Below are 14,588 nucleotides of genomic sequence, written 5' to 3' on the forward strand. Positions count from 1 at the left end.
TTGATTTGGAGAGGGGGTGTGGGTTGATTTGTATTTTTGAAAAGATGAAAAGGTTTTAAAATATTAATCAAGTCCACAATTAACTTAATCAAGTTTTCTAATTATGTTTGACCCTTTAAGTTGGTTAATGTCACCAATCATTCATTCAAGACTTAAAAGACACATTTCCTTCAATTTCTCATGTTACATTTATATCAAAATAGAAACTTAGGAGATTCAACTGCATAAGTGGACTAAGGCAAAAATTAAACGGAGGCCTAAAACTTTTATAAAAAAAATCAATATATATATTTTTTGTAAAGTCTATTTTTAAAATTTTTTGAGATGCAAAATTGTTAGTGTTTAATAATCAATTTCTTCTAATAATTTCTTTTCAATTAATATAACTAATATTTTTAAGGGTAAATAATAGAAATCCCACAATTTTGAAATATAATTATCCTCTCTTCCTTTTATTAATTAAAAATTTCTCTATTCCTATTTTTATACATAAATTGTCGTCCATATACATTACTACTTGTGTAACTGAACTAATTAATTTAACTATAATTAAGTAAATATAATATCTGCATTAAATACATAAATCAATTAACTCTATATTTATGGAATTGTGATTAATGAATTCCTTAAATTCAGTAACAACTTTTCAATTTCAAAAATTTAAAACACCAAATTAATTTCAACGATAGAATTAGAGATTGAGAAATTTTGGGTTGATTTCAACAATTGCATCCAAATTGCATCCCCTGTAATAATATACATTACAAATCAATATTAGTTTAAAATGTAACAAAAATTTTTAAAATTTGAAAATATAAAACAACGCTTAGTATTCATGCCTAATATTCTTTCATATACATAACAATGCTATGTATATAGGCTGAAATAAACACACTTCAACTTGTCTAACAAAGCCATATACATAACTGTATTACGTATAACATTGTTAATGCATAACATATCCATAACTTTGTAATGTATATGTTTTGAAAATACAACAGTCCAAAAGTTTTTGTTTCAACATATATACATAACATAATTATGTATATGGATCGATATTGATAACTGTGTTATGTATAAAACTGTTAATGCATTATTTATATTATGAAATAATAAAGAACAAAGAAAAAGAGTAGAGAGAATCGAGAGAGTAATTGTTATTTCTTCTCTTGAGGGATGAGAGATCATCAAATTATAAATACAATGAACAAAACCCCTTTATTTATAGGGGAAATTTACTCCTAGTCTGAGTAAAAGATGGATGCTTCAAATCCTAATAGATATCAAAGTAGATCTTAATAGATCTTGATAGACATTCACTATAATGTAAATACATTTATAACACTCCCCCTTGAATGTCTAATTGGTAGATAATGTGTCTCATTAAAACCTTACTAGAAAAAACCCAGTAGGAAAAAAAATCTAGTGAAGGAAAAAGAGTACACATCTCTAATAATAGGCATTTCAGTTGCCTCATTAAAAACCTTACAAGGAAAACCCATTGGGACAAAACCTCATAAGGGAAAAAGAGTACAGCGCGTATTAACTCCCCCTAATGAGAACATCCTTGACCTTTGCATCTCGATCTTGTCCAACATCTTCTTGAAAGTTGTAATTGAAGAAGATTTGGTGAATAAATCAGTCACATTGTCAGTTGAACAAATCTGTTGCATATTAATATCATCATTCTTTTGTAGCTCATGTATGTAAAAAAGCTTTGGCAAAATGTGTCTCGTTCTATCTCCATTTATGAATCCTCACTGTATAAATATGGGTAGATTGTCATATTTCACACCACATTTCTGAATTATCTCTGTATAAAATTGTGGGTAGATCGTCATATTTCACACCATATTTTTCTCGAATGAAATGTATCATGGACCTCAACCATACACATTCTCGGCTTGCTTCATGAATAGCTATTATCTCAGCATGATTCGATGAAGTGGCTACGATAGAGTGCTTTGTATATCTCCAAGATATGGCAATACCACCACATATGAACACATAGCCTATTTGAGACCGAGCTTTATGCGTATCAGATAAGTATCCAAATCAGCATGATCAATAAGATCGGGGCTGCAATCTTTAGAATAAAACAAGCTCATGTGTTTTATCCCATTTTGATGTCTCATAGTAGGAGCAGAAATATACCTTGCTAACAAATTGACTGAAAAGGCTATAGGCCTTGTAGTATTTGCAAGGTACATGAGTGCATCAATTGCACTAAGATATGGTACTTCATAACCAATCCAATTTGATATATTTTTAATTTCAGCAAATAATCTATTGTTTTGAAAACTCTCCAAGAGTTCCAATGATGTTCAAGCAATAAGCTTATACAATATAAGGATTATAAATAAGTTTCCCTGAAACTTTTATATGCTTCAAGCAGTTTGAATCCTTAAAAGTTTTCACATAAGTTTTGTCAAGTGACAATATTCAACATTTCATGAGTGACAGCTTCAAGTTCCTGGACTTCAAATCAAATAAGTTTTACGCTTACCAAAATGCATCAATTCATGTCATTTGATAAATGTTTCTACGTCAGCATGCTTAAATAAACGTAGAGTTCAGATCCTCGTAATCTTTCATAATATTGCGTCAATATTGTGTCAAAGATATTGATGATATATCATTTTGTATCTGTTCATAATGCGACATAACATTTTGAGATCTCATCACTTCATTATTTTCAGGCACATGAACCTTACATAAGGTTTCATAAAGTGTTATGTCGTAGGCTCTTCAAGAGCTCATTATCTTCTTATTATGATTATTTGCTCCTTATTTTTTAAGAAATATTTTATTTGGAACCGATTAGTCTACCACGCTTCACGCATGCATAGACTTTGTCCTTTAGGAACACAAAATAAGAGCATTTGCACTTAATATGAGATACTTTTGGCATTTGACTTGAATTATCTTTTTGATAATGATCTGGTGATAATTCCTAACATATTTCATAGCGCTTATAATCTCCCCCTTATGTTAGGAAAACTAACATGCATCCTCTACTTCTTTGAAGAATCCATCGTTGTGCATTATGGTATATTCATTAATCATATACCACACATTAAAATTATTAGATGGAATAATTAGTTCCCGACCTTGAACCAATTGAGAGAGAAAAATAATCATAATCTATTAGTCTAATGCATACAAATGCTATTGTAATATATCATATTTCAGACCAATACATTAAGTTTTGTTCTCATTAACAATGGTTTAGATATTTATCGAAGACATTCAATGCTAAACCATCACCATGAAGATGAATTATCTTGATTACATAATCTGAAAATTATGCTCAATTTATATTGAACAAGTAACTTTATGAATGTCAAACGTAGGTTGACCATGAATGTACATGTGATCATCTTATTGATACATCTTTTCAACATATCATATGATAGTTCTTGTCATGAGAACAAATGACATAAATAATTCTGGAAAAAACTTCTAGTTCTTCAATACATGCACATCTTCGAGATGTCACAATCGTTCGTATCAATTTATGAACTTTTATTCTAGTAAACTCCAAGTTTACCATGACATGTACTTTTTCTTTCGTAATTTTAGATTTACTATTACATGAATAAATTTCAGATTTACTACTTCAAAAGTAGATTTCAAAATTATTCAACCTCTTTCGGAGGTGAGTTATGATACAATCACAATCAAGTGCACGTTTGCATTAATAAGTTTCTCATTCCTCAGGAATGGAATATAATCGTGCCTTAAGCCTATCAAATTATGATACCTTATAACCTCTTTCAAGATTTTGCTTCTTCAGAAGCAAATCGAGGCATACATATGATGTAGAGAATTTTTCTCTAACATATCTTATAATCATATAAGCGTGTGAAAATATCATCACTTTTGATGATCATTATTATATTCGTGCATTCAATCACTTGTCTTCTTTCAGACATATTATGCACTGCTACCACATACACTTCAAGAATGAAGTAAGTTGTCATATTTCAGACTTATCATAGATTGCTACCACATTCACTTCATGGAATGGAGCATATTCAATGGGTCGAATTTCATGACTTTTCACCCAATATCCATTATTTTGCCTTAGCCATTACAATATCATCAATATGGTGTATTGAGATTCAAACTCAATATTTTATCCATATAAAGGCGTCTTAGGCATAAATCGATGGGACTTGAACCCAAATATTATCATTCCTTTTGATAATAATGTTCTTGAGGAATGAATTTAAAACATAAATGGTTCCAAACCAATTATTTTTTCTCAAATCCAACAATAATGATATCATTAATAGAAAAATACAAATAACATAAGGAATTACTAACCTTGAAATCCTTCAGATTTATAATCTCACCTTATTTGGCAGAATCTCGTGCTGATTTACTAGCGAAAGATTTTCTCCATCTAGTCGGTAGGCTAAAGCTCGTGCTGATAACGTGTTATAAAATAAGAAAGAATAAAGAAGAAAAGCAGAGAGAATAGGAAGAGTGATTCTTATTTCTTCTCTTGAGGATGAGAGATTATATGATTGTTAATACAATTAACAAAACCCCTCTATTTATAAGAAAAATTTACTCGTAGTCTGAGTAAAAGATGGATGCTTCAAATCCTAATAGATATATCTTAATAGATTTTGATAAACATTCACTATAATGTAAATCATTTATAACAATGTATATGTTTTGAAATAAACAACCCATTAGTATTTATTTCATCACATGTACATAACAAAATTTAAAGTTTATGGGCTCATATACATAATAATGTTATGTATTAACAAAATGATATCACCAATATCGATCCAAACTCTCTGCAAGGTCTATTTGGTGCATCATTCTCTTTGTTATTAGATATAACTAGTTGATTTGAAGCTAATGAACACCAATTGCTTCATCAATAGTGCTGCTTTCCTTGCTGCTGCTACGAGTTTGTGAGAATTCATTATTCAAGGAATTATCATAAAGGAACTTGTATGAATTTGAAGAACGAAATGGGTTTGTAGTTTTCTTGTAACCAGACATTTTGAGCACCCAATTTAGTAAAAACAGCAGCACAACAGGTTACATAAATAATATTCTTGATTTCTTGTTGTGTTCTCGAATTCTCCATCCATTTTATATTTTTCTTCTGGGGTTGATTGCTGAAAAGAAGTAGGGTTTAAGGTTGTTATTTGTAGGATTTTATGAATTAAAAATAGGGATTTGAGAAAAACATTAAATTTAAAATTTGAAAAATTGAGTTTCGTTAATTGTAGGCAACTTCTAAGGAAATAAAAGTGTGAGAAAGGAAAGGTAAAGTTAAGTATATGAATTAGAGAGATAAATTGTAAATATGAAATATTTGTAATTAATTTGAAGATTTGAGATATTGTGTAATAAAAGAAAGCACAGTTATAATTTTTTGTAATTTTTTCCTATATTTAATCTTTCTTTATTATAAATAAATCAAATTTCTCCTAATAAAAGAAGCCCTCAAATTTGGGGCTAAAGCGGTTGCTTACTTTTCCTTCACTGATAGAGCCTGCACTAACTTGTCGTTCTACTGCCCATTCTGCATGTTGACTTTCCAACATTTTGTTTTTTGAAATTACTGTTTTTCTCTTTCAAATTTCGTTTGTATTATTGCTAAATGATTAGCATCAGTATCAGCAAGGACATTTGGTCTAATGGTATGATTTTCGCTTATGGTGCGAGAGGTCCCAAGTTCAATTCTCGGAATGCCCCCAAATTAATTTGTTAAAAATTTTGCTTCGAAGCAAACGTTACGCACTACTATTTAAAGACGATCAGTATAGTTTTATACATTCCAATGTTCTTCATTGCCATCAAATTAAGCCTCTAAGAAAGATGAAAAAGCTGCACAACAGAAAAAATGTTCCGAGAATAGAGAAAATTAACCATATTAACTATCAAGAAATTGCTGAATGAACGTTTTAAATAATATCAAATTGAACCTATATCACACTGGGAGTCATCAGTGACAATATGCACGATAGAGCTAGCTTCATCCATAAAAACTTATGCTTCCTCGAGTGAGTCATGTGTTGATGGACTGACTGATGCTGTTGTTGAAACTTCTTGAGTTGTGCTCGAAAATGAATCTGATCTCTTAAGTTCATTGTTGATGTCCTTCCCTTTTGAATCAACGGTCCAATAATCAGTCAACATCTTTTTCACGCCAAAACCAAACTGAGAATTCTTGCTGTTGTCAAGGAATTGTGATCTGTCTCCCTTTGCTTGACTAATACGCTGGGAATCCGAGATTGGTGTCGTGAAAGGAGCTTTGATCTTACTACCCGAGACGTGTACTGAGATTGGAGTTCCAATGGTTTTATGAGAAATGATGCCTACTTTGGAGATTGGAACAAATTGGTCTGAGTGCTTGGTTAAATTATCCACGTACATAAGGTCGTCGATACGAGCCACAATATTGAACGCTAGGCTCTCAAGAACTCTTGAGTAGCTCTCCAGGATTGATTTGCCGACATCCTAAGGACATCATCGAACAGCAATTGTCAAACTTCATATTGCGAAACAAGACAACTATAGTAGTACTGATGTATTACAAATGGTCGAGAGAGAAAACGACAAAAAAAAACATTGAGTTGATTTCAAGTGAAAACCTTATTATGTTGGATCTTGCTCATGTCTAAGGTGGTCTGAGGAAGACCAGGAAACCGTTGTCTTAAGCAAAGCAAAAGGCTTTCAGCTCTATCTGCAAGCAGGTCCCTCTTATCAACATCAATCATCAAATCTTTAACCATTTCCCAAGAGGTCTTTGAATTGGATCGGAGCAGACTATATGAGGATTTCGCCTGAGGTCTTCTGCGCCACACGTAAATTGAGGCCTCTACTCGGTTAGCTATTTCTAATGCTTGATGCTCAGACGACAAATCAAGGCACTCGAGCAAACATTCAGGTGAAAATTGATCAGAGGTGATATATCGGTGGATAAGATCACCTAAGCTAGCTTTTCCGTTCTGCAGGGGAATAAAATCCAATGTAAAATCAGCACCAATCTGACGGCTTATGTTACATTAACGCAACAGTCAATTGTACCTTTGGAAGATTCTCAAGAAATGATTCAGGCACCTCCATTTCAGCTAAGCTGTTGCTGTTAATTGCCATTGCAGCTTTCAAGATTTGGTTTGTGCATTCGCGTTTGTGCTGCAACTGCTTTTTGGCATTTTCGCTGAGACCATCGATAGGAACTCTAGGAACTGGAAGCCACCATTTCTCCTCTTGACGAGGGAGAGGATTTCGAAATGAGGATGATCCATCAGTTTCTTCAGCTAAGACCCCCTGGTCGACATACCAGAATTCTGTGTTTCTAAAACTGTCCAAAATCTCCTGTAAAAGAGGCAGAACATTTAGCAAATCTCATTCAACAGCTAAGAACGAAATCTCGGGAAAAAGGGATGTGCATCTTACAAGAAGCATATTGTCTAGTTTTCGGAGTGCTGGAAGGTTGACATAAAGGTCCAACCGCGGCGTAGAAGTCATTACCTATAACAAAACATAGGAAGAACAAATGTAGCTTTAAGAATTTGTCACCCCTACCCAAATATACATAACATAGCTTTCTCAGCTTTCACCTTAATGACCAAATCAAACTTACTAGCAACAAACCAAGTGTTTGTCCAAACTCCGAATATTTGATAAAACATATTTACCTCAAGCTTAGTACCATCTGGAAATGTCTGCCAAGAGGGTGTCAATTCTACAATATAATCACTAACACAGAGAAGCCATTCCATTTCTCTCCTCCACATTAACCTCTTCTCTGTAGGTAAAGGTTCCAATCTCCAAATTTGTCCAAACAGTGTAGCTAAGGTCAAAAAAGGAAAAAAAAAAATAGGGAACACAAGGCACATCCTTACAATTAGCAAAACAAAAACACCCAAACAAAGCAACACCATCAAATGAAACTAAGCAGGCTTTTGGCCATGGAAATTTTTTAGTTTTACACATTTGGCCATAAATTTCACACACTAAAGGTTGTTCACTTTTCTCACTCCAAATTACTCGTAAATATTCAAAAACAACTTCAATTTGTAATCATGGCTTAATCATGGCCAAACACGGAGTCCAATTTTCAAATGTCATTTTTTACTTTAAAAATAAAAACTACTTTTTTTTTTTTTCAAAATTCACAATTTTCATGGCCAAACGTCCCCTAAATATCAAGAAATAACAAGGAAACATACCACATAAATTAGTTATAGCATTTGAAATTGCAAGTGCTGTGGAAACCCCATTTCCACAACCAGACATGTCTTCACCCAGCAGCAACTTTGAAAATCTTTCCTTCATCATCTCAACCTCTACAGAAACCCCAAATTTTCAAATCACACAATCTAATTTTCCAACAACAACATAGTCAGCGTAGTCCCACAAAGTGAGGTCCGATGCAGTAGAGTGGTTAAAAAAAAAAAAAACAGTCCAACAAGTATAAGAAATACAAGAAACAACAGATACTAACAAAGCCAACAGATAATAGCTGAACAGTAATAACAAAATAATACTATAGTCAGAATTACATGCAAACAATAAATATTTACAGAAATCAAAGGACAAGAAACTAAAAAAGTCATACTAAGAATACTAATATGGACATATAGAAATATACCTGATAAACAAGATCCTTGTTTCTCCAACTTCCTATTATCCACATGGGATCTCTCAACTTGTTCAGAAACATCACAATGCTGCACTTCATTCTTCTTAATATGCCATACAATTGAAGGGGTTGAACAAGAATCCTCGGAACTACTCTGTTCTTCATCATTTACAGTACCCTCAGATACCAAGAAATCAGAACTTAAACTACTCTCATACACAAAAGACTCAATTTTCCTTTCTGTTCCATCACTTTTCATAGTCAAAACATCCATTTTATCATCAAGAAAACTTGAGTTTTCCACTACAACCTCATCAAAATCAAACCTTTTACTGCCAAACTTGTTTGACTCTTTTGCTTTTTTGTACAGATTCTTGAACGATTTGCAAAATGCAGAAAAAGGGGTATGATTCTTGGAATTTGTAAAAGTGTTTATAGGAATAAAATGCTTGAGCTGTGGCTGAAATTGTAGAGGAGGAAACTCTCTTTCCATAAGATTTCAAATTGAATCATGTCTGTTAAAACTGAAAAAAGAATACAGAAAACAAGAAAAAAGAAACTTCCTTCAAGAAAAAGCAATGATGCAGAAAGAGATGAGATTTTGGTGGGCTTTAATAGTAGTGTTCAATTTATGTGTCACGTTAGCAATAACATGGTATGATAAATATAGTTGAAAGTTTTTATGCTATAACTTTAATTATGATATTCGACCGTAAATGATGTATATTTTAAAATGGAACTAAGAATACAATGATATACATTTTAAAATTGAACAAAGAATACAAAATAACAAGAAAAAAGAAGAAACTTCCTTAAAGAAAAAACAATAGTAGTACACTATATAAGTAGCTTAAATGAGGCGCTTCTGTGAACACCCGTGTTGTTTTGTTGGGATTTTGCGTAAACAAGACCTATTTAATAATTATTGCTTATTACGTTGGTGTAATAGCAAAGAGATATTACTCCGTGTCTGTTTATAGGGTACTGTTAAAATTTTAAAATTCAAATTCTAGACTTTGATCATAAAAATTACTACTATAAATTATAATATTTAATAATTTAAAATATTTATAATGAAATTTTAGTTTTAAAAAAAATTAATTAACTATCAAAATTTTAATTATATTATTAGATATTCACCAAAAAGTAACTGGGACGGAGGAGTTACATTTTGAAGCTTCTTTTGTGTGACATTATTAAAAGTGATTGTTGGTGTGGATTACTTGTTAGTTGGCAGTAGAAATCGTATAATTGACGGATCAACCAATAATATGTACAGTAGTACACTTTTTTTTTACTTTTTTTTTTTTTTTTTGTCTTTTCTATGATAAGGTTGAATTGATTTAAGGAAAAAAAAAATATTTGGGCAGTGTTTATCCTAACTTATATTAATTTTTATGATAAAGTGAAAACATGAACTAAAATTACAACACATTAATTCACTATGATTATGATTCAGTCATATTAGTTTAATTTTACACATTATAACATGTTGCTTTTGATTCTTACTAAATAGGATTTTGTGCAATTACCTCTTAAATGACTCAATAATATATTTTTTTATTACACTAAATAGCACTGCAGAGAACGTGAACTCTAGTGTAATTATGGATATGTGTAAGTTTTCTCCGATGATGTCAGATACTATGTTTAAATCTGTCACGAGCAAATGAGTGCAAATTTAAAATTTAGAATTTTAAATGAATAAATCTGAAATATGACTTCAACGATCTTGTGGCGGAAGAGTACTATAGATATTAAATTTAATATAAACACGTAATAATATTAATGTTACTTTATGCAGTTGGATATGGAACTTGAAAAAGATATTTTTGTTTTGAAATTTCATGATTTTAAGTTTAAAATATGTGTATATAGAAATCTCCTTATCCTATTATTGGAAATACATTGAATTTATTATTACTATTATAATTATGTATATAAAAAATATAATCTATATCATGTGATAGTAAATAAATCATAAAAAATATTAAAATTAAAGAGTTGCTACCTGTAAGACTGATATTCAAGATTTCAGCTATATGTATAATTAGTTTAAGTTATCATATTGTTCTGGTGTAATATACCAAAATTAGAATAAATTATTACAGTTAAAAATAAAATAAATAAAAGTGAAGAAAATAAAATAATCTTCTTCTTGGTTGAGGCGTGAATATTTTATTTTCTGTAAGGAGATTCAAGTTCACTGCGGCATAATTCACATCGATCCAACAGTATATCTCTTGACTTATCTCCTCCAAGATACAACAGTTCATCTACGATCTACAACTCAAGCAATTCCGGATTAGTTGAAGAGTCAAAAGCTCCACCACAAGAACACCTTCATTTAACGTATATTTACTCTCTTTGTATAGTGAATATAGTTAAAGCCTTATAATATTTTCTTTGTTTCAACTCTTTCTTTCACCAATATAATTACTCTCTTTTATATATTGAATATGGTTATAGACTTAGAATATTTTCTTTGTCTCAACTCTCTCTTTCGCTACTATACATTATAAGTTTTTATTCACACTTATCATATTTTCTTGTACATCCAATAACATATAAGACCACCTCTATTTATAGGTGGGGTATTCATCCTTATATTGAATAGGAAGAATAAATAGGGGTGGTAAAACGAAAATATCAATAGTCTTTAGGTTACAAGAGTTACAAGAAACTAATGGCACTAATAGTCATAAGAATTGCAACAAAATAATAAGTGAAGTTACAAATTACTAACGGTCACGTTCTAGCACTACTGACAATAAGAATAATGTGATAGACAAATAATCTTGTTGTTACATGCAACTAATGATCATAGAGTTACAACAACTAATGGTGATATGAGTTACAAAACATAATGTGGTAGATTATGGACAAATAAAGTGTTAGAAATTACAAGAGTTATCAAAATTTAATGACATCATTTTTTTTACTTTATATCCATAAATTATCATACAAATTAAGTTTTTAATATTAAAATGCATAATAACATCAACATATTGCATCTGCTAATGTTTGATTACCGAAGGATCAAAAAGAAAACGAAAAACACCTTCGGGTGTGTTTGGTATGAAGGAAAACATTTTTCAGAAAATATTTTCCAGTTTTCTTGTGTTTGGTTGGCTTATATGTTTTGAAAAATATTTTTCAAACCAACTTATTTTCCTTAAATCTAAGAAAAATGACCTCCCTTCAAAAAGTAAGGAAATTTTTTTTCAAAACTCTCTTTCAACCTTACTTTAAAGTTGAAATATTCATACAATTCTCAAAATCATCTACCCCGCCCTCATCCCCCGTCCCCAATACCCTATCATCCCGACACCGCCCCTACCCCTACCCCACCCTCAAAATTCAATTATTTTAAAAAGTATTTCAAAAAATATTCTTAGTCCATCCCCTATCCCCACCCCACACCCTACCTCTACTAGCCCTCTTTTCAAAAACAATATCTACATTTTATTAAAAAATTCAAACTTTTCTCTTACCCTCCACCCCCACCCCCCCCCCCCCCCCCCCCCCACCCCACCCCCCCCGCACCCCCCCCCCCCCTCCCCCGCCAACCTCAAAAAAAATAAAATTTATTTTTAATTTTTTTAAATTTTTTTCTTCCCCCTCACTCCCCTACCCTAACCCCCAGCTCCTACCCCTCTCCCCTCCTCCCCCCTCCCGGCAATTTTTTTTAAAAAAATTTTAATAAAAAAAATTCAAAAATTTTTCTTACCCCACCCCTACTACCTATTCTGACACCACCACTCACCCGCCTACCAATCTCCTTCTCAAAAAAGGATTTAATTTTTTAAAATTTATTTTTTAAAAGAGGATTCTAAAATGTATTTTTACGCTTTAGCTAAACACTAAAATGTATTTTTTGAAAAATATTTTTTCATTCACCAACCAACTACTAAAAAATATTTTCGGAAAAATATTTTTTATCCACCAATCAAACATAAGAAAATAAGTAAGAAATCAACTTATTTTCGAGGAAAAATTTTCTCGGAAAATATTTTCCAAACACACCCTTCGTCAAGAACCATTGTTAACTTTTTATATGGATCATTTTAATATTTTTTAAATCATTCGTTTACTTTTAGCCAATTCAATTCTTATTATGCCAGTTCCGCTTTATATACTCTTTCTGTTTTATTTTATGTTACCTTTTCGTTTTTTTGTTCGAACAAAACGAATGTCATTTTACAATAATTTAGAAACTATTTAACAATAATATTTCCTTTTTGTTTTTACAAATATTTAAGAATTTTTTTAGATTATAAATTTTTTAAAAAAATTAACTTAAATATTATATTTTGTCAAATAATATCACATAAAATGAGTCTAGTGCTCTATTTGAGTCAGTTGGAGAAAAATAAAGATATAAGGGGAACTATTAAATCAAAATAATAAAAAGAATGAAAAAGTTTATCATCTCTCTCTACCCTAAGTCGTCAAAGCAAACAAGCCTAAAATCTAAGGAAAAAATATAAAAAGTAGCATATTTAAGATTATAATTACAATAAATAGCAATACTTTTGTAAAATTACAGTTTATAACAAGGGTAGCATTACTTTACTCATTAATTAGGCAGATGCATGTTTTACTATCACTACTTTACATTTTCCTATTTTTTCACTCCACTATTTCACCTCCCCCAAATATAGCCATATCTTTTACCCTTTTTTTTTCATCTTATTTTCTTTATCATTTTATTTTTTATTTTATTTTCATTTTTTTATTTTTACTTTTTTTTCTTTTTTCCTTTCTCATATATTTTTTTTTTTCGTTTTCTTCTTCTTTTTTTTATTTTATTTTGTTTCTTTTTTTCTTTTAGTTTTACACTTATATTTCTCTTTCTTCATTTTTTTTTCTTTTTCACTTCTCTTTTTTTCATTTTTTTCTTCTTATATTTTTATTTTTTTCCCTTTTTTACTCTTCTATCTCTAACTTTTATTTTGAAAAGATAAATATGTATATCACATACGCATATTCAAAAAAACATATAAAATAAATAGCCATACAAATCTGGATATGTATTTACGGTACAAAACATACATATGTATTTACGATGTACATATCATATTTATATTAAACAGTAACAAATATAACTATACTATATATCTTCATATGTATTTGCGAAATACAAAAGTGACTCATATAAAATAAGAATATGCATATGGATCAGGTATGTATTGTGTAAATACATATGTAGAGCTATATGTATTTTATACGGTGTTAGATTTATCTTTAAACTGTACATACTATGTCATTTTGGAGGATAACATATGTACTTATTTATTTTCTTTTACTGTTTAAGATATCTACATGTATTTTTTTATTACCTTTATGTATATGTATGTAATTGTCATTTTATTATAGAAATTTTATGTCATATATGTTTATATATACATGTGAGTCAGATATGTATTTCTGTAAATACATATGCAAATATATATATGCATATTTTTTTACCGTAAATACATATGTAAATCTGTATGTCTATTTATTTTGTATATGTATATATCATATAGATATTTGCATTTTAAAAATAAAAGATAAGGCCAGAAGAGTAAAATAAAAAGCAAAAAACAAAAAAATTAAAAAAAAAAGAAGTGAAAAAGGAAAAAAAAAAGAGAAATAGAAACTAGAAATAGATGTGTAAAATCAAATTATTCAGGTTTATAATGCTTGAACTGTTTGTTTGCTTATGTGTTTAAATTTTTGTAACAAATTAAATTGTTGCATTTCATGGCATACTTCCACATTTGAATGTTTAAACTATTTTAGGGTTTCGCAGATGTTCCGACCCCTATTTATCAATTCCAAATAAAGTGTTGGAAATACAACAGTTTATTGGCACGTTAGGTGTCCGATGGTTGTTCGTATTTCTAAATCTGAGTTGTACACTTGGGAACCTAGTCAAAGCCCACTCTAGATAGAGCAAAATCAAAATCTTTTTTAGGCA

The 14,588-nt window shown here is 30.4% G+C and overlaps 1 protein-coding gene across 1 annotated transcript; it reads right to left on the bottom strand.

Moving 5' to 3' along the window:
- Nucleotides 1-5,746: 5,746 nt before the first annotated feature.
- On the bottom strand, nucleotides 5,747-9,416 carry LOC107842852 (rop guanine nucleotide exchange factor 7). The gene is made up of 7 exons (XM_016686889.2): nucleotides 8,633-9,416; nucleotides 8,211-8,327; nucleotides 7,677-7,831; nucleotides 7,435-7,509; nucleotides 7,063-7,353; nucleotides 6,627-6,983; nucleotides 5,747-6,492 (listed from the first exon to the last, which is right to left on the bottom strand). The coding sequence occupies exons 1-7, from the start codon at nucleotides 9,114-9,116 to the stop codon at nucleotides 6,022-6,024; spliced, it is 1,950 nt and encodes a 649-aa protein (XP_016542375.2). The 5' UTR covers nucleotides 9,117-9,416; the 3' UTR covers nucleotides 5,747-6,021.
- Nucleotides 9,417-14,588: the final 5,172 nt, after the last annotated feature.

This window comes from Capsicum annuum, chromosome 9 (assembly GCF_002878395.1).
Source record: "Capsicum annuum cultivar UCD-10X-F1 chromosome 9, UCD10Xv1.1, whole genome shotgun sequence".
Taxonomy (NCBI): Eukaryota; Viridiplantae; Streptophyta; class Magnoliopsida; order Solanales; family Solanaceae; genus Capsicum; species Capsicum annuum.

What these genes read in the sequence shown, in the direction of transcription:
- LOC107842852 (XM_016686889.2), bottom strand. Translation starts at nt 9,116, where the DNA reads ATGGAAAGAGAGTTTCCTCCTCTACAATTTCAGCCACAGCTCAAGCAT. An exon ending in TGCTATAACTAATTTATGTG is followed by an intron (nt 7,832 to 8,210) that starts GTATGTTTCCTT and finishes TTTTGACCTTAG; the next exon opens with CTACACTGTTTGGACAAATT. An exon ending in GCAAGATCCAACATAATAAG is followed by an intron (nt 6,493 to 6,626) that starts GTTTTCACTTGA and finishes TGATGTCCTTAG; the next exon opens with GATGTCGGCAAATCAATCCT.